The following is a 23,936-nucleotide window of genomic DNA, read 5'->3' on the forward strand; positions in this document are numbered from 1 at the left end:
TTCTGGGCACAGGGCAGGGACAGAGCAAAAAAAACCCCAAAAATCCCAAAATTTTCCCCCAAAATTCACTGAAACGGCCTCAAAATCAACAGAAATGATCCCAAAATCCAGCCCAAAACTGCCCAAATTCGGCATTTTGGGGGTTTTGGGGACAGGGCAGGGACAGGGGAGGGTTGGACACGCCCAGCCTCAAAAAACCCCAAATTTGACCCCAAAAGCCACAAAATTGCCCCAAAAATGAACGAAATGACCCCAAAATCCATCAAAATCCATCCCAAAACTGCCCAAATCCGGCACTTTGGGGTTCTGGGGAACAGGGGAGGGACAGAGCAAAAGAACCCAAAAAAATCCCAAAATTTGACCCCAAATGCCACAAAATTGCCCCAAAAATGAACGAAATGACCCCAAAATCCTTCGAAATCCACCCCAAAACTGCCCAAATTCTGCATTTTGAGGTTCTGGGGGACAGGGGAGGGTTGGACATTCCCAGACCCCCAAAAACCCCCCAAAAATTAAAAAAAAAACCCCAAATTCGACCCCAAAATTCACAGAATCGCCCCAAAATCCCGATAATTTGTCTCAAAAATCACCTGAATTCACTGAAAAACTCCCCAAATTCGGCATTTTGGGGTTCTGGGCACAGGGCAGGGACAGAGCAAAAAAAACCCCAAAAATCCCAAATTTTCCCCCAAAATTCACTGAAACGGCCTCAAAATCACAGAAATGATCCCAAAATCCAGCCCAAAACTGCCCAAATTCGGCATTTTGGGGTTTGGGGACAGGGCAGGGACAGGGGAGGGTTGGACACGCCCAGCCTCAAAAAACCCCCAAATTTGACCCCAAAAGCCACAAAATTGCCCCAAAAATGAACGAAATGACCCCAAAATCCATCAAAATCCATCCCAAAACTGCCCAAATTCTGCATTTTGGGGTTTTGGGGACAGGGCAGGGACAGGGCAGGGACAGGGGAGACACACCTGGGCCAGGTGATTTTTGGGCCCAATTAATGAGGATTTTTTTGCGGCATTTCCGTGAAGTTTGGGGTCCAATTTTGGGGTTGGTTTGGATCCTTTCAGGAGCGTTTCTGGGGGCTCTGGGAATGTCCAACCCTCCCCTGTCCCCAAACCCCAAAATGCCGAATTTGGGGAAATTTTCAGTGAATTCAGCTGATTTTTGAGACAAATTATCGGGATTTTGGGGCGATTCTGTGAATTTTGGGGTCGAATTCGGGGTTTTTTTTAATTTTTGGGGGGTTTTTGGGGGTCTGGGAATGTCCAACCCTCCCCTGTCCCCAAACCCCAAAATGCCGAATTTGGGCAGTTTTGGGGTGGATTTCAATGGATTTTGGGGCCATTTCGTTGATTTTTGGGGTGATTTTGTGGCACTTGGAGCAAAATTTTGGGGGCTTTGGGGGATTTTAGGGGTTTTTTTTTGTCCTGTCCCTCCCCTGTCCCCAGAACTCCAAAAATGCCAAATTTGGGCAGTTTTGGGCTGGATTTCGATGGATTTTGAGGTGATCTCATTGATTTTGGGGCCGTCTCAGCGAATTTTGGGGCAAAATTTTGGGGTTTTGGGGATTTTTTGGGGGTTTTTTGCCCTGTTCCCCAGAACCCCAAAGTGCCGGATTTGGGCAGTTTTGGGATGGATTTTGAGGTCATTTCATTGATTTTTGGGCCATTTCAGGGAGTTTTGGGGCAAAATTTTGGGGTTTTGGGGATTTTTTGGGGGTTTTTTGCCCTGTCCCCCAGAACCCCAAAAAGGCCCGAATTTGGGCAGTTTTGGGGTGGATTTTGATGGATTTTGGGGTCATTTCGTTCATTTTTGGGGCAATTTTGTGGCGTTTGGGGTCAGATTTTGGGATTTTTTGGGGTTTTTTTTGCTCTGTCCCTCCCCTGTTCCCCAGAACCCCCAAAATGCCGAATTTGGGCAGTTTTGGGATGGATTTTGAGGTCATTTCATTGATTTTTGGGCCATTTCAGGGAGTTTTGGGGCAAAATTTTGGGGTTTTGGGGATTTTTTGGGGGTTTTTTGCCCTGTCCCCCAGAACCCCAAAAAGGCCGAATTTGGGCAGTTTTGGGGTGGATTTTGATGGATTTTGGGGTCATTTCGTTCATTTTCTGGGGCAATTTTGTGGCGTTTGGGGTCAGATTTTGGGATTTTTTGGGGTTTTTTTGCTCTGTCCCTCCCCTGTTCCCCAGAACCCCCAAAATGCCGAATTTGGGCAGTTTTGGGATGGATTTTGAGGTCATTTCATTGATTTTTGGGCCATTTCAGGGAGTTTTGGGGCAAAATTTTGGGGTTTTGGGGATTTTTTGGGGGTTTTTTGCCCTGTCCCCCAGAACCCCAAAAATGCCGAATTTGGGCAGTTTTCGGGTGGATTTCGAAGGATTTTGGGGTCATTTCGTTCATTTTTGGGGCAATTTTGTGGCTTTTGGGGTCAAATTTGGGGTTTTTTGAGGCTGGGCGTGTCCAACCCTCCCCTGTCCCTGCCCTGTCCCCAAACCCCAAAATGCCGAATTTGGTTTTCGGGTGGATTTCGAAGGATTTTGGGGTCATTTCGTTCATTTTTGGGGCAATTTTGTGCATTTTGGGGTCAAATTTTGGGGTTTTTTGAGGCTGGGCGTGTCCAACCCTCCCCTGTCCCTGCCCTGTCCCCAAAACCCCAAAATGCCGAATTTGGGCAGTTTTGGGCTGGATTTTGGGATCATTTCTGTTGATTTTGAGGCCGTTTCAGTGAATTTTGGGGGAAAATTTTGGGATTTTTGGGGATTTTTTGCTCTGTCCCTGCCCTGTGCCCAGAACCCCAAAATGCCAAATTTGGGGAGTTTTTCAGTGAATTCAGGTGATTTTTGAGACAAATTATCGGGATTTTGGGGCGATTCTGTGAATTTTGGGGTCAAATTTGGGGGGTTTTTTTAATTTTTGGGGGTTTTTTTGGGGTCTGGGAATGTCCAACCCTCCCGTCCCTCCCCTGTCCCCAAACCCCAAAATGCAGAATTTGGGCAGTTTTGGGGTGGATTTTGATGGATTTTGGGGCCATTTCATTGATTTTTGGGGCAATCTTGTGGCATTTGAGGCAAAATTTTGGGGGCTTTTGCGGATTTTAGGGGTTTTTTTTGCCCCATCCCTCCCCTGTCCCCCAGAACCCCAAAAATGCATGATTTGGGGAGTTTTGGGATGGATTTCGATGGATTTTGGGGCGTTCTCGCTGCTTTTGGGGCTGTCTCAGCGAGTTTTAGGGCAGAACCCAGGGGTTTTTTGGGGGTTTTCTAACCCTGTCCCTCCCCTCTCCCCCAGAACCCCAAAATGCAGAATTTGGGCAGTTTTGGGGTGGATCTCGATGGATTTTGGGGCGTTCTCGCTGCTTTTGGGGCCATTCCAGTGAGTTTTGGGGCAGAACCCAGGGGTTATTTGGGGTTTTTTGAGGTTTTTTTTGCTCTGTCCCTCCCCTGTTCCTCCAAACCCCAAAATTCTGAATTTGGGCAGTTTTGGGGTGGATCTCGATGGATTTTAGGGCGTTCTCGCTGCTTTTGGGGCCATTCCAGTGAGTTTTGGGGCAGAACCCAGGGATTTTTGGGGGGTTTTTTTAACCCTGTCCCTCCCCTGTCTCTCCAAACCCCAAAATGCCGAATTTGGGCAGTTTTGGGGCAGATCTCGATGGATTTTGGGGCGTTCTCGTTGCTTTGGGGCCATTCCAGTGAATTTTGGGGCAAAACCCGGGGGTTTTTGGTTTTTTTTTTTTTGCCCTGTCCCTCCCCTGTCCCCAGAACCCCAAAATTCTGAATTTGGGCAGTTTTGGGGTGGATCTCGATGGATTTTGGGGCGTTCTCGTTGCTTTGGGGCCATTCCAGTGAATTTTGGGGCAGAACCCAGGGATTTTTTGGGGGTTTTTTTGTCCTGTCCCTGCCCTGTCCCCAAACCCCAAAATGCCAAATTTGGGCAGTTTTGGGGTGGATCTCGATGGATTTTGGGGCGTTCTCGTTGCTTTGAGGCCGTCTCAGTCAATTTTGGGGCAAAACCAAGGGGTTTCTGGGGTTTTTTTAACCCTGTCCCTCCCCTGTCCCCAGAACCCCAAAATGCAGAATTTGGGCAGTTTTGGGGTGGATCTCGATGGATTTTGGGGCGTTCTCGCTGCTTTTGGGGCCGTCTCAGTGAGTTTTGGGGCAGAACCCAGGGGTTTTTTTGGGGTTTTTTGGGGTTTTTTTTTGCCCTGTTCCTCCCCTGTCTCTCCAAACCCCAAAATTCTGAATTTGGGCAGTTTTGGGGTGGATCTCGATGGATTTTGGGGCGCTCTCGTTGCTTTTGGGGCCATTTCAGTGAATTTTGAGGTAGAACCCAGGGATTTTTTGGGAGTTTTTTTGTCCTGTCCCTGCCCTGTCCCCAGAACCCCAAAATTCTGAATTTGGGCAGTTTTGGGGCAGATCTCGATGGATTTTGGGGCGTTCTCGTTGCTTTGGGGCCGTCTCAGCGAGTTTTGGGGCAGAACACCGGGTTTTTGGGGACCCCCGCCGTACCCTCGGGGTCGGACCAGAGCAGGTCGCACATGGGGCCGTCGTGCGGCACCTCCTGCTTGCGGTCGATGGTGCGGATCTGGTCCAGGGTCTGGATGGACGGAGAGAGGCCGCCGTGCACGCAGAAGATCTGGGGACAGACGGACACGGGGGGCGTCAGGGGACAGAGGGGATGTCAGGGGATGGACAGATGGACAGAGGGGACACTGGGGGTGATTGGGGACATTGGGGTCAATGGGGACATTGGGATCAGTGGGGGACATCTGGGGACACTGGGAGTGATTTGGGTCATTGGGGTGATTGGGGACATTGGGGACATTTGGGGTGACTGGGGGTGATTGGGGACACTGGGATCAATGGGGGATATCTGGGGACATTGGGGGACATCAGGGCCATCAAGGGACAGCGGGGCTCATTGGGTCACTGGGGGTGATTGGGGACACTGGGGTCAATGGGGACACTGGGGTCAACGGGGACACTGGGGTCAACGGGGACATTTGGGGACATTGGGGGTGATTGGGGACACTGGGGTCAATGGGGGCTAATTTGGGGACATTGGGGTCAATGGGGGCTATTTGGGGACATTGGGGGTGATTGGGGACACTGGGGTCAATGGGGGCTATTTGGGGACACTGGGGTCAATGGGGGCTATTTGGGGACATTGGGGTCAATGGGGGCTATTTGGGGACATTGGGGGTGATTGGGGACACTGGGGTCAATGGGGGCTATTTGGGGACACTGGGGTCAATGGGGACATTGGGGTCAATGGGGGATATTTGGGGACATTGGGGGTGATTGGGGACACTGGGGTCAATGGGGGCTATTTGGGGACATTGGGGTCAATGGGGGCTATTTGGGGACACTGGGGTCAATGGGGACATTGGGGTCAATGGGGGCTATTTGGGGACACTGGGGTCAATGGGGACACTGGGGTCAATGGGGGCTATTTGGGGACACTGGGGTCAATGGGGACACGGGGACATTTGGGGACACTGGGATCAATGGGGACACTGGGGTCAATGGGGGCTATTTGGGGACACTGGGGTCAATGGGGACACTGGGGGACATTTGGGGACACTGGAGACACTGGGATCACTGGGGACACTGGGGACACTGGGATCAATGGGATCAATGGGGACACTGGGATCAATGGGGACACTGGAGGACATTTGGGGATCACTGGGGACACTGGGATCACTGGGGGACATTTGGGGACACTGGGATCACTGGGGACACGGGGACATTTGGGGACACTGGGATCAATGGGGACACTGGGATCACTGGGATCACTGGGGACACTGGGGACACTGGGATCAATGGGATCAATGGGGACATTTGGGGACACTGGGATCAATGGGGACACTGGGATCGCTGGGATCACTGGGGACACTGGGATCACTGGGGACACTGGGGACACTGGGGGATATTTGGGGATATTTGGGGACATCGGGGTCTGTGTGGACGAGGAGACCCCTCTGGGGGCACCGAAGATCTGGGGACCTTGGGGACCTTGGGGGTGCCCCTGGTGTGCCACCCCCACCACCTGCCCCAGGTGTGCCCCAGGTGTGCCCAGGTGTGCCCCAGGTGTGCCCCAGGTGTGCGCCAGGTGTGCCCCAGGTGTGCCCCAGGTGTGCCCCAGGTGTGCGCCAGGTGTGCCCCAGGTGTGCCCAGGTGTGCCCCAGGTGTGTCCCAGGTGTGCCCCAGGTGTGCCCAGGTGTGCGCCAGGTGTGCCCCAGGTGTGCCCCAGGTGTGTCCCAGGTGTGTCCCAGCTGTGCGCCAGGTGTGCCCCAGGTGTGCCCAGGTGTGCCCCAGGTGTGTCCCAGGTGTGCCCCAGGTGTGCCCAGGTGTGCGCCAGGTGTGCCCCAGGTATGCGCCAGGTGTGCCCCAGGTGTGTCCCAGCTGTGCCCCAGGTGTACCCCAGGTGTGCCCCAGCTGTGCCCCAGGTGTGCCCAGGTGTGCGCCAGGTGTGTCCCAGGTGCCCCCAGATGTGCCCCAGGTGTATCCCAGGTGTGCCCCAGGTGTGTCCCAGGTGTACCCCAGGTGTGTCCCAGGTGTGCCCAGGTGTGTCCCAGGTGTGCCCCAGGTGTGCCCAGGTGTGTCCCAGGTGTGCCCCAGGTGTGCCCAGGTGTGTCCCAGGTGTGTCCCAGGTGTGCGCCAGGTGTGTCCCAGGTGCCCCCAGATGTGCCCCAGGTGTATCCCAGGTGTGCCCCAGGTGTGCCCCAGGTGTGCCCCAGGTGTGCCCAGGTGTGCCCCAGGTGTGTCCCAGGTGTGCGCCAGGTGTGTCCCAGGTGCCCCCAGATGTGCCTCAGGTGTATCCCAGGTGTGCCCCAGGTGTGCCCAGGTGCACCCCAGGTGTGCCCAGGTGTGCCCCAGGTGTGCCCAGGTGTGCCCCAGGTGTGTCCCAGGTGTGCGCCAGGTGTGGCCCAGGTGCCCCCAGATGTGCCCCAGGTGTGCCCAGGTGTGTCCCAGGTGTGCCCAGGTGTATCCCAGGTGTGCCCCAGGTGCCCCCAGGTGTGCCCAGGTGTGCCCAGGTGCGCCCAGGTGCCCCCAGGTGTCCCTAAGTGCCCCCAAGGTGTCCCCAAGTCTATCCCAGATACCCCCAGGGGCATCCACGACTCCCCACACTCCCCCAGGTGCGCTCAGGTGTGCCCCAGATACCCCCAGGTGCCCCCAACTGTACCCCAGGTGTGCCCCAGCTGTACCCCAGGTACCCCCAGGTACCCCCAGGTGCCCCCCGAGGTGCCCACCTTGCCGTCGATGATGGCGGACAGGCTCAGGTAGTCGAAGATCTCGGTGCAGTAGCGCCACACGGTGACCGAGCCGTACTTGCGCAGGCACTCGTCGTAGAAGCCGTAGACCTGCGTGATCTGCCGCGACTCGTGGTTCCCCCGGATCAGCGTGATCCGGTCCGGGTACCGCACCTGGGCACAGGGCACACACACCTGGCTCACACCTGGGCACGGGGACAGAGCCGCCTGTGCCACCTGTGCCACCTGTGCCCCTACACCTGTGGGATCTGCCGCGACTCGTGGTTCCCCCGGATCAGCGTGATCCGGTCCGGGTACCGCACCTGGGCACAGGGCACACACACCTGGCTCACACCTGGGCACCGGGACACACCCACACAGCCACCTGTGCCACCTGTGCCAGGTGTGCCAGGTGTGCCACCTGTGCCCCTACACCTGCGGGATCTGCCCTGGGCACAGGTGAGACACACCTGGCTCACACCTGGGTCACACCTGGGCACAGGGACAGGCCCATGGTGGCACTAAAATGGGCTTGGAGACACCTGGCACACTGGGCACACCTGGCACACCTGGGCAGGTGAGCTGAGGGCAGTGACGCGCCCACAGGGTCACACAGGTGAGGCTGGGGCACATCTGGGGCACACCTGGGGCACACCTGGGCACGGGGACAGGCCCACGGTGGCACTACAGCAGAGTTTGGCACACCTGGCACACCTGGGCACGGCAGGGGAGGCAGCGATGCGGCCCACTGAGGGTGTGGCCTCACACCTGGGCTCACCTGGGCACACCTGGGCACACCTGGGCACAGCTGGGCACACCTGGGGCTCATCTGGGGCACACCTGGGCACACCTGGGCACACCTGAACACACCTGGGCACACCTGGGGCTCACCTGAGCACACCTGGGCACACCTGGGGCACACCTGGGCACACCTGGGCACACCTGGGGCTCATCTGGGGCTCACCTGGGGCTCACCTGAGCTCACCTGGGCACACCTGGGGCTCACCTGGGGCACACCTGGGGCACACCTGAGCTCACCTGGGCACACCTGGGGCATACCTGGGGCTCACCTGGGCACACCTGGGCACACCTGGGCACACCTGGGGCACACCTGAGGCACAGCTGTTGTGCCAGATGGAGCAGAAAGGTCTCCACGCTGTCCCACGTGTCCCTCACCTGTCCCAGCTGTGTCCCAGGTGTGCCCCAGGTGTGCTCAGGTGTGCCCAGGTGTGCCCCGGGTGTGCCCCAGGTGTATCCCAGGTGTGCCCCAGCTGTGTCCCAGGTGTGTCCCAGGTGTGTCCCAGGTGTATCCCAGCTGTGTCCCAGGTGTGCCCAGGTGTATCCCAGGTGTGCCCAGGTGTGTCCCAGGTGTGTCCCAGGTGTGCCCAGGTGTGTCCCAGGTGTGTCCCAGGTGTGTCCCAGGTGTGCCCAGGTGTATCCCAGGTGTGCCCAGGTGTGTCCCAGGTGTACCCCAGGTGTATCCCAGGTGTGCCCAGGTGTGTCCCAGGTGTGTCCCAGGTGTGTCCCAGGTGTACCCCAGGTGTACCCCAGGTGTGCCCAGGTGTACCCCAGGTGTGCCCAGGTGTGTCCCAGGTGTGTCCCAGGTGTGTCCCAGGTGTACCCCAGGTGTGTCCCAGGTGTGCCCAGGTGTGTCCCAGGTGTGTCCCAGGTGTGTCCCAGCTGTTCCCAGGTGTGCCCAGGTGTATCCCAGGTGTACCCCAGGTGTATCCCAGGTGTACCCAGGTGTGTCCCAGGTGTATCCCAGGTGTATCCCAGGTGTACCCCAGGTGTATCCCAGGTGTACCCAGGTGTGTCCCAGGTGTATCCCAGGTGTGTCCCAGGTGTATCCCAGGTGTGTCCCAGGTGTGTCCCAGGTGTATCCCAGGTGTGTCCCAGGTGTGTCCCAGGTGTACCCCAGGTGTGTCCAGGTGTGCCCAGGTGTGTCCCAGCTGTGTCCCAGCTCTGTCCCAGCTCTGTCCCAGCTGTGTCCCAGCCGTGTCCCAGCTGTGTCCCAGCTGTGTCCCAGGTGTGTCCCAGGTGTGTCCCAGGTGTATCCCAGGTGTGCCCAGGTGTGTCCCAGGTGTGTCCCAGCTGTGTCCCAGGTGTGTCCCAGGTGTGTCCCAGCTGTGTCCCAGCTGTGTCCCAGGTGTGTCGCTCACCTTCAGCGCCAGCAGCAGCAGGAAGGTCTCCACGCTGTAGAAGCCGCGGTCGACGAAGTCGCCCATGAACAGGTAATTGGTCTCAGGGACGTCCCCCGCCCACCTGGGGACAGGGGAGGGACAGGTGAGGGACAGGGGAGCCTCAAAAACCCCAAAAGAACCCAAAAAGGACCCAAAAAGGACCTAAAAAGCCCCAAAAAAGGGGCTCAGGTGGGTCCTGGAGTGCTCAGGTGAGGGCTCAGTTACCTGTGCACAGGTGAGGGACAAAGGAGCCTCAAAAACCCCAAAAGGACCCAAGAAGGACCCAAAAATGACCCAAAAATGACCTAAAACACCCCAAAAAAGGGGCTCAGATGAGGCCCCAGCTGCCTGCCAGAGGAACCCAAAAATGACCCCAAAATGACCTAAAATACCCCAAAAAAGGGGCTCAGGTGGGTCCCAGGTGCTCGGGGCAGGGCCAGGTGAGGGCCCAGCCCCAAAAAGCCCCAAAATTGACCCCAAAATTGAGAAAATCGGCCCCAAAATCAATGGAAAAGCCCCAAAATCCATCGGAACCACCCCAAAACGGCCCAAGGTCACTCAGGGGTCACTCAGGGGTCACTCGGGGGTCACTCGGGGTCACTCGGGGGTCACTCAGGGGTCACTCAGGGTCACTCAGGGTCACTCTGGTGTCACTCAGGGGTCACTCAGGGGCACTCAGGGGTCACTGAGGGGTCACTGAGGGGTCACTCAGGGGTCACTCAGGGTCACTCAGAGGTCACTCAGGGACACTCAGGGGTCACTCAGGGGTCACTCAGGGGTCACTCGGGGGTCACTCGGGTCACTCAGGATCACTCAGGGGTCACTCAGGGGTCACTCAGGGGTCACTCGGGGTCACTCAGGGGTCACTCAGGGTCACTCAGGGTCACTCAGGGGTCACTTGGGGTCACTCAGGGGTCACTCGGGGGTCACTCGGGTCACTCAGGATCACTCAGGGGTCACTCAGGGTCACTCAGGGGTCACTCGGGGTCACTCAGGGACACTCGGGGGTCACTCGGGGGTCACTCAGGGGTCACTCAGGGGTCACTCTGGGGTCACTCTGGTGTCACTCGGGGGTCACTCAGGGTCACTCAGGGTCACTCTGGTGTCACTCAGGGGTCACTCAGGGTCACTCAGGGTCACTCAGGGGTCACTCAGGGGTCACTCAGGGGTCACTCAGGGTCACTCAGGGGTCACTCAGGGGTCACTGGTGTCACTCAGGGGTCACTCAGGGGTCACTCAGGGGTCACTCAGGGGTCACTCAGGGGTCACTCAGGGGTCACTCAGGGTCACTCAGGGGTCACTCAGGGGTCACTGGTGTCACTCAGGGGTCACTCAGGGGTCACTCAGGGATCACTCAGGGTCACTCAGGGACACTCAGGGGTCACTCAGGGGTCACTCAGGGGTCACTCAGGGGTCACTCAGGGTCACTCAGGGGTCACTCAGGGGTCACTCAGGGGTCACTCAGGGACACTCAGGGGTCACTCAGGGGGTCACTCAGGGGTCACTCAGGGACACTCAGGGGTCACTCAGGAGGTCACTCGGGTCACTCAGGGGTCACTCGGGTCACTCAGGGGTCACTCAGGGGCACTCAGGGTCACTCAGGGGTCACTCAGGGGTCACTCGGGGTCACTCAGGGGTCACTCAGGGTCACTCAGGGTCACTCGGGGGTCACTCGGCGGGTCACTCGGGGTCACTCAGGGGTCACTCAGGGTCACTCAGGGTCACTCGGGGGTCACTCGGGGGTCACTCGGGGGTCACTCAGGGGTCACTCGGGGGTCACTCAGGGTCACTCAGGGTCACTCTGGTGTCACTCAGGGGTCACTCAGGGGCACTCAGGGGTCACTGAGGGGTCACTGAGGGGTCACTCAGGGTCACTCAGAGGTCACTGAGGGGTCACTGAGGGGTCACTCAGGGGTCACTCAGGGTCACTCAGAGGTCACTCAGGGACACTCAGGGGTCACTCAGGGGTCACTCAGGGGTCACTCGGGGGTCACTCGGGTCACTCAGGATCACTCAGGGGTCACTCAGGGGTCACTCAGGGGTCACTCGGGGGTCACTCAGGGGTCACTCAGGGTCACTCAGGGGTCACTCAGGGGTCACTTGGGGTCACTCAGGGGTCACTCGGGGGTCACTCGGGTCACTCAGGATCACTCAGGGGTCACTCAGGGTCACTCAGGGGTCACTCGGGGTCACTCAGGGACACTCGGGGGTCACTCGGGGGTCACTCAGGGGTCACTCAGGGGTCACTCAGGGGTCACTCTGGTGTCACTCGGGGGTCACTCAGGGTCACTCAGGGTCACTCTGGTGTCACTCTGGTGTCACTCAGGGTCACTCAGGGTCACTCAGGGACACTCAGGGGTCACTCAGGGGTCACTCAGGGGTCACTCAGGGTCACTCAGGGGTCACTCAGGGGTCACTGGTGTCACTCAGGGGTCACTCAGGGGTCACTCAGGGATCACTCAGGGTCACTCAGGGACACTCAGGGGTCACTCAGGGGTCACTCAGGGGTCACTCAGGGGTCACTCAGGGTCACTCAGGGGTCACTCAGGGGTCACTCAGGGGTCACTGGTGTCACTCAGGGGTCACTCAGGGGTCACTCAGGGACACTCAGGGGTCACTCAGGGGGTCACTCAGGGGTCACTCAGGGACACTCAGGGGTCACTCAGGAGGTCACTCAGGGGTCACTCAGGGGTCACTCGGGTCACTCAGGGGTCACTCAGGGGTCACTCAGGGGCACTCGGAGTCACTCAGGGGTCACTCAGGGGTCACTCAGGGGTCACTCAGGGGTCACTTGGGGTCACTCAGGGGTCACTCGGGGGTCACTCGGGTCACTCAGGATCACTCAGGGGTCACTCAGGGTCACTCAGGGGTCACTCGGGGTCACTCAGGGACACTCGGGGGTCACTCGGGGGTCACTCAGGGGTCACTCAGGGGTCACTCTGGTGTCACTCGGGGGTCACTCAGGGTCACTCAGGGTCACTCAGGGACACTCAGGGGTCACTCAGGGGTCACTGGTGTCACTCAGGGGTCACTCAGGGGTCACTCAGGGATCACTCAGGGTCACTCAGGGACACTCAGGGGTCACTCAGGGGTCACTCAGGGGTCACTCAGGGGTCACTCAGGGTCACTCAGGGGTCACTCAGGGGTCACTCAGGGGTCACTGGTGTCACTCAGGGGTCACTCAGGGGTCACTCAGGGACACTCAGGGGTCACTCAGGGGGTCACTCAGGGGTCACTCAGGGACACTCAGGGGTCACTCAGGAGGTCACTCAGGGGTCACTCAGGGGTCACTCGGGTCACTCAGGGGTCACTCAGGGGTCACTCAGGGGCACTCGGAGTCACTCAGGGGTCACTCAGGGGTCACTCAGGGGTCACTCAGGGGTCACTCAGGGTCACTCAGGGGTCACTCAGGGGTCACTCGGGGTCACTCAGGGGTCACTCAGGGTCACTCAGGGTCACTCAGGGGTCACTCAGGGGTCACTCAGGGGTCACTCAGGGGCACTCGGGGTCACTCAGGGGTCACTCAGGGGTCACTCAGGATCACTCGGGGGGCACTCAGGGGTCACTCAGGGGTCACTCAGGGGTCACTCAGGGGCACTCGGGGTCACTCAGGGGCACTCGGAGTCACTCAGGGGTCACTCAGGGGTCACTCGGGGTCACTCAGGGTCACTCGGGGGTCACTCAGGGTCACTCAGGGTCACTCTGGGTCACACAGGGGTCACTCAGGGTCACTCAGGGTCACTCAGGGGTCACTCGGGGTCACTCACCCGGAAGAGCTCCTTGAGGTCGTAGAACTGCCCGTGGATGTCCCCGCACACCTGGGGGGGCAGAGACCCCAAAATCATCCCAAATTACCCAAAATCGCCCAAAATCACCCCAAAATTGCCCAATCTCACCCCAAATACCCCAAAATCACCCCAAATCCACCCCAAAATCACCCCAAATACCCCAAAATCACCCAAAATCACCCCAAATCACCCCAAATCACCCCAAAATCACCCAAAATCCACCCAAAATCACCCAAATTATCCCAAATTTACCAATCTAACCCAAATTAACCCCCAAATCACCCCAAATCCACCCAAATTATCCCAAATACCCCAAATCCTCCCAAATCCCCCCCAAAACCCCAAAAATTGCTCTAAAATTCCCCCAAAACTCCCCAAATCCACCCCAAACTCCCCAAATTTTCCCCCAAACCCTCCCAGGATCCCCAAAATTCCCAAAAAATCCCAAAATTCCCCAAAAATTCCAAAAAATTTCCCCCCAAAATCCAAAACAATCCCCAAAATTCCCCGATTCCCCCCCAAAAATTGTACTAAAATTCCCCCAAAACTCCCCAAATCCCCCAAATCTTCACCCAAACCCTCCCAGGGTCCCCAAAATTCCCCAAAATTCCCCAAAAAATTCCCAAAAATTCCCCCAACACCCCCAAAACCGCTTTAAAATTCCCCCACGTCTCCCCAAGTCCACCCAAAATTCCCCAAAAATTTTCCCCGAACCCTCCCAGGATCCCCAAAATTCCCAAAAGATTCCCAGAATTCCCCAAAAATGCCCAAAAAAATCCCCAAAAATTCCTAAAAATTCCCCAAATCTCCCCCAAATCCCCCAATTCCCCCCAAAATTGCTCAAAAATTCCCCCAAAAGTCCCCAAATCCATCCCAAACCCCCCAAAATTTCCCCCAAACCCTCCCAGGATCCCCCAAAATCCCCAAAAATTCCCCAAATTCCCCCCTAAATCCCCCAAATTCCCCCAAATGCCTCAATTTCCCCCAAAACTTCCCCCAAACCCTCCCAGGATCCCTGAAATTCCCCCAAAATTCCAAAATTCCCCAAAAATTCCCAAAAATGCCCCCAAAATTCCCCAAAAATTCCAAAAAATTCCCAAAAAAATCCCCAAAAATTCCACCCCAAAATTCTCAAAAAATTCCAAAATAATTCCCAAAAATCTCCCAAAATTTTCCCAAAAATCCCCCCAAAATCCCCCAATTCCCCCCAAAAATTGCTCTCAAATTCCCCCAAAAGTCCCCAAATCCATTCCAAATCCCCCAAAGTTTCCCCCAAACCCTCCCAGAACCCCCGAAATTCCCCCAAAATCCCCAAAAATTCCCAAAAAATTCCCCAAAACCCCACAAAATCCTCCCCCTAATCACTCCAAAAATTGCTCTAAAATTCCCCCAAAACTCCCCAAATCCACCCCAAATCTGCTCAAATTTCCCCCAAACCCTCCCCGGATCCCTGAAATTCCCAAAAAATTCCCAAAAATGCCCAGAATTCCCCAAAATTTCCCCAAAAATTCCCCCAAAAATTCCCCCAAAATTCCCCAAAATTCCCCAAATCCCCCCAAAAACCCCAAGATTTGCTCTAAAATTAACCAAAACTCCCAAAACCCACCCCAAAGCCCCCAAACTTTCCCCCCAAACCCTCCTGGACCCCCCCAAAATTCCCTAAAAACCCCCCAAATCCCCCAAAATTTTCCCAAAGATCCCCCCAAACCCCCAAAATTTGCTCAAAAATTCCCCCTAAAACTCCCCAAATCCACCCCAAACCCCCCAAAATTTCCCCCAAACCCTCCCAGAACTCCTGAAATTCCCAAAAAACCCCCCAAAATTCCCCAAAAATTCCTAAAAAATTCCCAAATCCCCCCAAATCCTCCCCCAAATCCACCCCAAATTTGCTCTAAATTCCCCCAGAACTCCCCAAATCCACCCCAAACGCCCCGAATTTTCCCCCAAACCCTTCCAGGATCCCCCGAAATTCCCCAAAATTCCCCAAAATTCCCCCAAATCCCCCCAAATCCCCCAGTCCCGGTGGGCTCACGGTGACGGGCGAATCCACCCTCTGCACGTTGCTCTCCTCCACCAGAATCTCCCTGCAAAGCCCCAATTAACGGCAATTAGCGCCAATTAGCGCCAATTAGCGCCCAATCAGCGCCCGAGCAGCGCCCGAGCAGCGCCCAATTAGTGCGCAATTAGCGCCTCATTAGCGCCCAGTTAACGCCCAATTAGCGCCCAATCGGGGCCCGATTAGCACCCAAATAGCGCCCAATGAACGCCCAATTAACACTCAATAAACACCAATTAGCACCCGATTAGCGCCTTATTAGTGCCCAGTTAACGCCCAATTAGCACTCAATTAGCTCCCAATTAACGCCCAATTAGTGCCCGATTGGCACCCAGTTAGTGCGCAATTAGCGCCCAATGAATGCTCAATAAATGCCAATTACCGCCCAATTAGCACCTTTTTAGTGCCCAATTAGAGCCCAGTTAACGCCCAATGAGCACTCAATTAGCTCCCAATTAACACCCAATTAGTGCCCGATTGGCACCCAATTAGTGCGCAATTAGTGCCCAATGAATGCTCAATAAATGCCAATTACCGCCCAATTAGCACCTTTTTAGTGCCCAATTAGAGCCCAGTTAACGCCCAATGAGCACTCAATTAGCTCCCAATTAACGCCCAATTAGTGCCCGATTGGCACCCAATTAGTGCGCAATTAGCGCCCAATGAACGCCCAATTAACGCTCAATAAACGCCAATTAGTACCCAATTAGCGCCTTATTAGTGCCCGATTAGCGCCCAGTTAACGCCCAATTAACACCTGATCAATGCTCAATTAGTGCCCGATTGGCACCCAATTAGTGTCCAATCAGCGCCCAATGAACGCCCAATTAACGCCAATTAGTGCCCAATTAACGCCCAATAAGTGTCTGATTGGCACCCAGTAAATGCCCAATTAGCGCTCAATCAGCGCTCAATTAGCGCCCGATCAGCGCCCAATGAATGCCCAATTAGTGCCCAAATAGCGCCCAATGAGCACCCAATTAACACCCAATAAATGCCAATTAGCGCCCAATTAGTGCACAAACAGCGCCCAATTCGTGCGCAATTAGTGCCTAATTAGCGCCCAATTAGCGCCCAATCAGCACCCAATTAACACCCAATGAACACCCGATTAGTGCCCAATTAATGCCCAATTAGTGCCCGATTGACACCCAGTAAACACCCAATTAGCGCTCAATTAGCACCCAATTTGCACTCCATTAGCGCCCAATTAATGCCCAGTTAGCGCCCAATCAGCGCCCGATCAGTGCCCAATTAACGCCCAATTAGTGCGCAATTAGCGCACAATTAATGCCCAATTAGCGCCTAATTAGTGCCCAATTAACGCCCCATTAGCGCCCAATTAACGCCCGAATAGTGCCCAGTTAGCGCCCAATTATTGCGCAATTAGCGCCCAATTAATGCCCAATTAACGTCCAATTAGTGTCCGACTAGCGCTCAATTAGCGCCCCATTAACGCCCAATTAGCGCCCCCCTCCCCTGGGGCAGCCAGGCCTCCACCAGGCGTTAATCAGGCGTTAATTAAGGGCTCATTAGGGGTTAACCTAGGGGTTCATTAGGGGTAAATTAGAGGTCAATTAGGGGTCCATTAGGGGTTCATTAGGGGTCCATTAGGGGTTCATTGGGGTTCATTAAGGGTTCATTAGGGGTTCATTGGGGTTCATTAAGGGTTCATTAGGGGTTCATTAGGGGTTCATTAGGGGTTAACTAGGGGTTTCATTAGGGGTAAATTAAGGGTAAATTAGAGGTCAATTAGGGGTCCATTAGGGGTTCATTAGGGGTTCATTTGGGGTTCATTAGGGGTTCTGTTGCAGTATCCCCAGCGGGGTTCATTAGGGGTTCATTAGGGGTTCATTAGGGGTTAACTAGGGGTTCATTAGGGGTAAATTAAGGGTAAATTAAAGGTCAATTAGGGGTAAATTAGAGGTCAATTAGGGGTAAATTAGAGGTCAATTAGGGGTCCGTTAGGGGTTCATTAGGGGTTAACTAGAAGTTCATTAGGGGCTCATTACGGGTAAATTAGGGGTTCATTAGGGGTTCATTAAGGGTTCATTAGGGGTTCATTGGGGTTCATTTGGGGTTAACTAGAAGTTCATTAGGGGTTCATTACGGGTAAATTAGGGGTTAATTAGGGGTTCATTAAGGGTTCATTAGGGGTTCATTAGGGGCTCATTAGGGGTAAATTAGGGGTCCATTAGGAGTTCATTAGGAGTCCATTAGGAGCTCATTAGGGGTTCATTAGGGGTTAATTAGGGGTTCATTAAGGGTTCATTAGGGGCTCACTAGGAGTTCATTAAGGGTTCATTAGGGGTTCATTAGGGGTTAATTAGGGGTTCATTAAGGGTTCATTAGGGGCTCACTAGGAGTTCATTAAGGGCTCATTAGGGGTTCATTAGGGGTTAATTAGGGGTTCATTAAGGGTTCATTAGGGGTTCATTAGGACTTCATTAGGGGTTAATTAGGGGTTCATTAGTAGTTCATTAGGGCTCCACTAGGGTTCCATTAGGAGTCCATTAGGGGTTCATTAGGAGCTCATTAAGGGTTCATTAGGAGTTAATTAGGGGTTCATTAGGAGTAAGTTAGGAGTTCATTAGAGGTTCATTAGGGCTCCATTAGGGTTCATTAGGAGTTCATTAAGGGTTCATTAGGGCTCCATTAGGGTTCCATTAGGGGTTCATTAAGGGTTCATTAGGGGTCCATTAGGAGTTCATTAGGACTTCATTAGGGGTTAATTAGGGGTTAATTAGGGGTTAATTAGGGGCTTGTTACCGGGCCTTGGCGCACAGGGCCTTGACCTCGCTCTCCTTGATGAGCTCGCAGCGCCGCAGCTGCTCGATCTGCCGGTCCAGGTCGCTCAGCTCCCCCATGGCGGCGCTAATTAGCCCCTAATTAGTTAATTAGGATCCTCATTAATCAATATGCCTCCCCCCTGCAGAGTTTGAGGGCAATTAATGAGCCCCGGGGGTAATTAAGCCCCAATTTCCCATTAAAAGGGGTGGGAAAAAGGGGGTTAAAGCCCCGTGGGTGCATTAATTAACCCCTTAATTAGTTAATTAGGGCCATCATTAATCCATCTGCCTCCCCCCCCCCGCGGAGTTTGAGGTCAATTAATGAGCGCCGGGGATAATTAAGCCCCACTTTCCCATTAAAAGGGGTGGGAAAAAGGGGGTTAAAGCCTCGTGGGTGCGTTAATTAACCCCCTAATTAATTAATTAGGGCCCTCATTAATTGATTAAAGTGACTCGGGGAGTTTGAGGCGTTCTGGGGGTAATTAATGAGCGCTGGGGGTAATTAAGCTCCAATTCCCATTAAAAGGGGTGGGAAAAAGGGGGTTAAAGCCTCGTGGGTGCATTAATTAACCCCCTAGTTAATTAATTACCTCATTAATTACCCCAAAGTCACCCCTCCCCAACCTCAAAGACCCCCCGGGACCACCCAAAATCCAGCAGGGGCTCCCAAATCCCCCCCCAAAACCCCAAAATCCCCCCCCAAAAATCCCCAAAATCCCCCCAAACAAACCCGAAAATGTCCCCCAAAAAACCCCCAAAAACACAAAAAAACCCCAAATCCCCCCAAAACCCCTCCCAAAAACCCCAAATTCCCTCCAAAAAACCCAAAATCCCCAAAATTCTCCCCCCAAAAACCCCAAATCCCCCAAATAACCCCAAAATTCCCCCAAAAAACCGAAATTCCCCCAAAACCTTCCCAAAACCCCCAAAACCTCTCCAAAAAACCCCAAAATCCCCAAAATAACCCCAAAACCTCCCAAAAACCCCCAAATCCCCCAAATAACCCCAAAATTCCCCCCCAAAACCCCAAAATCCCCCCAAAACCCCAAAACCTCCCCCCAAAAAACCCAAATCCCCCACCAAAAAAACCCAAATCCCCCAAAACCCCCAAATTCCCTCCAAAAAAACCCAAAAATCCCCCAAATAAACCCAAAACCTCCCAAAAAACCCCAAAACCTCCCCAAAAAAACCCCAAAATTCCCCCCGAAAAAACCCAAAACCTCTCCAAAAAACCCCAAAATTCCCCCCAAAATAACCCCAAAGCCTCCCAAAACACCCCAAAACTTCCCAAAAAACCCCCAAATCCCCCAAATAACCCCAAAATTCCCCCAAAAAACTCCAAATAACCCCAAAACCTCTCAAAAAACTCCTAAAAACCTCAAGAAAATCCCCCAAAGAAACTCAAAATCCCTCCAAAAACCCCCAAAATCTTCCAAAATCCCCCAAAATCCCCACAAAAAGCCCCCGAAAAACCCCAAAATCCCCCCCAAAACCCCAAAATCCTTCCCAAAATATCAAAAAAACTCAAAAATCCCAACAAAATCCCCCAAAACCCCCCAAAGTTCCCCCAAAATCCTCCCAAAAACCAAAAATCCCCCCCAAAACCCCCAAAAATCCCAACGAAATCCCCCCAAATCCCCCCTGGGACCCCTCAAATTCCCCCAAAAGCCCTGAAAAAACCCAAATCCCCCAAAAAACCAACAGAAAGCCCCCAAAATCCTGACAAAATCCTCCAAAATCCCCAAAAAACCCCAAGAAACCCCAAAATCCCCCAAAATCCCCCAAAACCCCAGAAAACCCTCGAGACCCCCCCAAAATCAGCCAAAATCACCGAAAATTCAACCCCAGACCCCACAAATCCCTCACAGAACCAGCGGGACCCCCAAAAATCCCCCAAAATCCCCCCAAATCCACCCAAAATCTCCCCCAAAATCCTGACAAAATTCCCCAAAATCCACCCGAAATTTCCCAAAATCCCCCCAAATCCCCCAAAAATCTGCCCAAAGTGCCCCAAAATTCCCCCTTTTCCCCCAAATCCCTCCCAGACCCCCCCAAATCCCGCAGGGAACCCTCAGGACCCCCCAAAATCCCCCCACATTCCCCCAAAATCACCCAAATTCTCTCCCAGACCCCCCAAAATCCACCCAAATCCCCCCAAATCCCCCAAATTTCTCCTCCACGACCACCCAGGACCCCCCAAATCCCTCCCAAAACTTTCCGGACCCCCCCAAAAATCTCCCCCAAATGCCCCCAAAATTCCCCCTGGACCCCCCAAATCCCTCCCAGAAGCCCCAAAACGCCCCAAAATCTCCCCAAAATCCCCCCCAGGCACCCCAAAATCCCTCAGAGAACCCTCGAGAGCCCCCAAATCCCCTCCCAGAACCCCCAAAATCCCCCCAAATTCCCCCAAAATCCCTCACGGAACCCTCAGGACCCCCAAAAATCCCCCCAAATCCCCTCAGAAACCCCCAAATCCCCCCCAAATCCCCCAAATTCCCTCCCAGACCCCCCCAAATCCACCCAAAATGCCCCAAATCTCCCCAAAATCCACCCAAATCCCCCCCCAAATTCACCTAAATCCCCCCAAATCCCCCCCAAATCCCTCACAGAACCCTCAGGACCCCCAAAAATCCCCCTCAAATCTCCCCAAAATCCCCTCAAAACTCCCCAAAACCCCCAAATCCCCTCCCAGACCCCCCAAAATCCACCCAAATCCACCCAAATCCCTCCCAGTCCCTCACGGAACGCTCCAATCCATCCCAAAATGCCCCAAAATCGCCCCAAAATCCCAGCCCGGACCCCCCAAATCCCCTCAAAGACCCCCCAAATCCCCCAAAATCTGCCCAAAATGCCCCAAAATTCCCCAACCACCCCCAAATTCCCTCCCAGACCCCCCCAAATGCCCCAGATCCCCCCTAAATCCACCTGAATCCCCCCAATTCCCTCCAAAATCTGCCCAAATCCCCTCCAAAATCCCCCAAAATCCCCCACAGAACCCTCAGGACCCCCCAAAATCCCCCAAATCGCCTCAGAATCCCCCAAAATCCCCCAAATCCCCTCCCAGACCCCCCCAAATCCTCCAAAATCCCCCCAAAATGCACCCAGATCCCCTCCCAGACCCCCCAAATCTCCCTAAAATCCCCCCAAAATCCCCCAAATCCCCCAAATTCCCTCCCAGGCCCCCCCAAATCCTCCAAAATCCCCCCAAAATCCCCCAAATCCCCTCCCAGACCCCTCAACTCCTCCCCAAATCCCTCATGGAACCCTCAGGACCCCCAAAAATCGCCCCAAATCCCCTCAGAAACTCCCAAAATTGCCCCAAATCCCCCCAAAATCCCCCCAATCCCCCCAAATTCCCTCCCAGGCCCCCCCAAATCCCACCCAAAATCCCTCACAGAACCCTCAGGACCCCCAAAAATCCCCCCAAATCCCCTCAGAAACCCCCAAAATCCCCCCAAAATCTCCCCAAATCCCCCCCAAATCTACCTGAATCCCCCCAAAATCCCCCAAATCCCCCCTGAATCCCTCATGGAACCCTCAGGATCCCCCAAAATCCCCCAAATCCCTCACGGAACACTCCCCTCCCCCCCAAAATGCCCCAAAATCCCAGCCCGGACCCCCCAAATTCCCTCAAATCCCCCCAAAATTGCCCCAAATCCCCCAAATTTCCTCCCAGACCGCCCAAATCCACCGAAATCCACCCCAAATCCCCCCAAATCTCCCCAAAATCCACCTGAATCTCCCCAAAATCCCCCAAATCTCCCCCCAAATCCCTCAGGGAACCCTAAGGACCCCCAAAAATCCCCCAAATCCCCTCAGAATCCCCCAAAACCCACCCAAATCGCCCCCAAATTCCTTCCCAGACCCCCCAAATCCCCCCAAAATGCCCCAAATCCCCCCCAAATCCACCAAAATCCCCCCCACATTCACCTAAAATCCCCCAAACCCCCCGAAACTCCCCAAAATCCATCCAAAATCCCCCAAATCCCCGCAGAAACCCCCCAAATCCACCCAAAATCCATCACAAAACCCTCAGGACCCCCAAAAATCCCCCCAAATCCCCTCAGAAACCCCCAAAATCCACCCAAATCCACCCAAATCCCCCCCAAATCGCCTCAAAATCGCCCCAATTTCCCCAATTTCCCTCCCAGACCCCCCCAAATCCCTCAGGGAACCCTCAGGACCCCCAAAAATTCCCCCAAAATCCCCCAAATCCCCTCAGAAACCCCCCAAGTCCTCCCCAAATTAACCGAAATCCCCCCAAAATCCCCCCAATCCCCCCCAGTCCCTCACGGAACGCTCCAATCCCCCCCAAAACGCCCCAAAATGCCCCAAAATCGCCCCAAAATCCCAGCGCGGACCCCCCAAATCCCCCCCCCAGAGCGCTCAGGGTCCCCGCGGACCCCACAAATCCCCCCCCAGACCCCTCCGAGAGCCCACAGAGCCCTCCCAAAACCTCCGAGAACGCCTCAAATCGGCCCCAAATGGCCCAAAATGACCCAAAATCGCCCCAAATCGCCCCAAAATCCCAGCCCGGACCCACCGCCGGCCCCGCCGCCGCCTCCGTTGCGTCACTTCCGGTCACGCCCACCAGGAAGCGGAGGGAGTCGGAAGTGGCCGGAAGAGGGCGGGTCCCAAAATGGCGCCCGGGAAGCGCGAAAAAAGTCCCGGTAATGGCGGGCCTGGAAACGGAGCGCGAAAAAAGTCCCCAAAACTGAGGGGGAAAGGGACCCAAAATGAGGCGAAATCGCAGAATTTGGGGAAAAAAAGGTCCCCAAAAGATCCGGGACGCCAAAATCGGGGTGAAAAAGGAACCTGAACCTCCCTGGGAGCCCCAAAAGCGGCCGAGAAGCTCCGAATTTGGGTGAGAAGGGACCCTAAAAACAGCCTGGAACCCCAAACCGAGGGGAAAAGGGACCCAAAAACACCCGAAATCCCCAAAATTGTGCGGAAAGGGGACCCGAAAAATCCCCGGGACCCCCAAATCGGGGTGAAAAGGGACCCAAAATGACCCAAAACCCCTCAGTTTGTGGGGAAAAGGGTCCTGAAGGAGTCGGGACCCCAAAATTGAGGTGGAAAGGGTCCCTGAAGCTCCCCGGGACCCCCAAATTTGGGATGGAACCCCCCAAAACCAGCCCAGAACCCCCAAATTTGGGATCATAACACCCCAAAACCGCCCCAGAACCCCCAAATTTGGGATGGAACCCCCCAAAATCACCCCAAATTTGGGATGGAAAAGGTCCCCAAACTCCTCTGGGACCCCCAAATTTGGGGTGAAACCCCCCAAAACCAGCCCAGAACCCCCAAATTTGGGATGGAACCCCCCAAAACCAGCCCAGAACCCCCAAATTTGGAGTGAAACCTCCGAAAGCCGCCCCAGAACCCCCAAATTTGGGAAGAAAGCCCCCAAAATCACCCCCAAATTTGGGACGGAAAAGGTCCCCAAACTCCTCTGGGACCCCCAAATTTGGGGTGAAACCCCCAAAACCTCCAAAATTGGGCTGAAGCTCCCCAAAAACGCCCCAGAACCCCCAAACTTGGGCCCCCCAAGCCCCCAAAATGAGGCTAAAACCCCCCAAAACCACCCCAGGACGCCCAAATTTGGGATTGTAACACCCCCAAAACCGCCCCAAACCCCCCAAATTTGGGCTGGAAAAGGTCCCCAAACTCCTTTGGGACCCCTAAACTTGGGGTGAAACCTCCAAACCACCCCCAAAACTCCCAAAATTTGAGGTCGTAACACCCCCAAACCCCCCCAGAACCCCCAAAATTTGGGGTCAGAACACCCCAAGACCACCCCAGAACCCCCAAATTTTGGCCAGGACCCCCAAATTTGGGGTGAAACCTCCCCAAACCCCCCAGGAC

The 23,936-nt window shown here is 54.8% G+C and overlaps 1 protein-coding gene and 1 long non-coding RNA gene across 2 annotated transcripts; one reads left to right on the plus strand and one right to left on the minus strand.

The window, feature by feature from the left end:
• Positions 1-1,764: 1,764 nt before the first annotated feature.
• On the plus strand, positions 1,765-2,510 carry LOC125320858. Its single transcript, XR_007201317.1, has 3 exons — positions 1,765-1,805; positions 1,950-2,100; positions 2,245-2,510. It is a non-coding gene; the product is annotated as an uncharacterized LOC125320858 (long non-coding RNA).
• Positions 2,511-3,591: 1,081 nt separating this feature from the next.
• PPP4C (protein phosphatase 4 catalytic subunit) lies at positions 3,592-22,668 on the minus strand. The gene is made up of 7 exons (XM_048293283.1): positions 22,615-22,668; positions 18,052-18,167; positions 15,259-15,310; positions 13,192-13,256; positions 9,418-9,520; positions 7,259-7,432; positions 3,592-4,641 (listed from the first exon to the last, which is right to left on the minus strand). Exons 2-7 carry the CDS (start codon positions 18,147-18,149, stop codon positions 4,465-4,467), a joined length of 669 nt encoding a protein of 222 aa, XP_048149240.1. The 5' UTR covers positions 18,150-18,167; positions 22,615-22,668; the 3' UTR covers positions 3,592-4,464.
• Positions 22,669-23,936: the final 1,268 nt, after the last annotated feature.

The sequence above is a fragment of the Corvus hawaiiensis genome, unplaced genomic scaffold (genome assembly GCF_020740725.1).
Source record: "Corvus hawaiiensis isolate bCorHaw1 unplaced genomic scaffold, bCorHaw1.pri.cur scaffold_227_ctg1, whole genome shotgun sequence".
NCBI classification, from domain to species: Eukaryota; Metazoa; Chordata; class Aves; order Passeriformes; family Corvidae; genus Corvus; species Corvus hawaiiensis.

Coding starts and splice junctions, on each gene's coding strand:
- PPP4C (XM_048293283.1), bottom strand. CDS start 18,149: ATGGGGGAGCTGAGCGACCTGGACCGGCAGATCGAGCAGCTGCGGCGC. Junction 15,311..18,051: donor GCCCTGTGCGCCAAGGCCCG/GTAACAAGCCCC, acceptor GGGGCTTTGCAG/GGAGATTCTGGTGGAGGAGA. Junction 9,521..13,191: donor TTCCGGGTGAGTGACCCCGA/GTGACCCCTGAG, acceptor CCCTGTCCCCAG/GTGGGCGGGGGACGTCCCTG.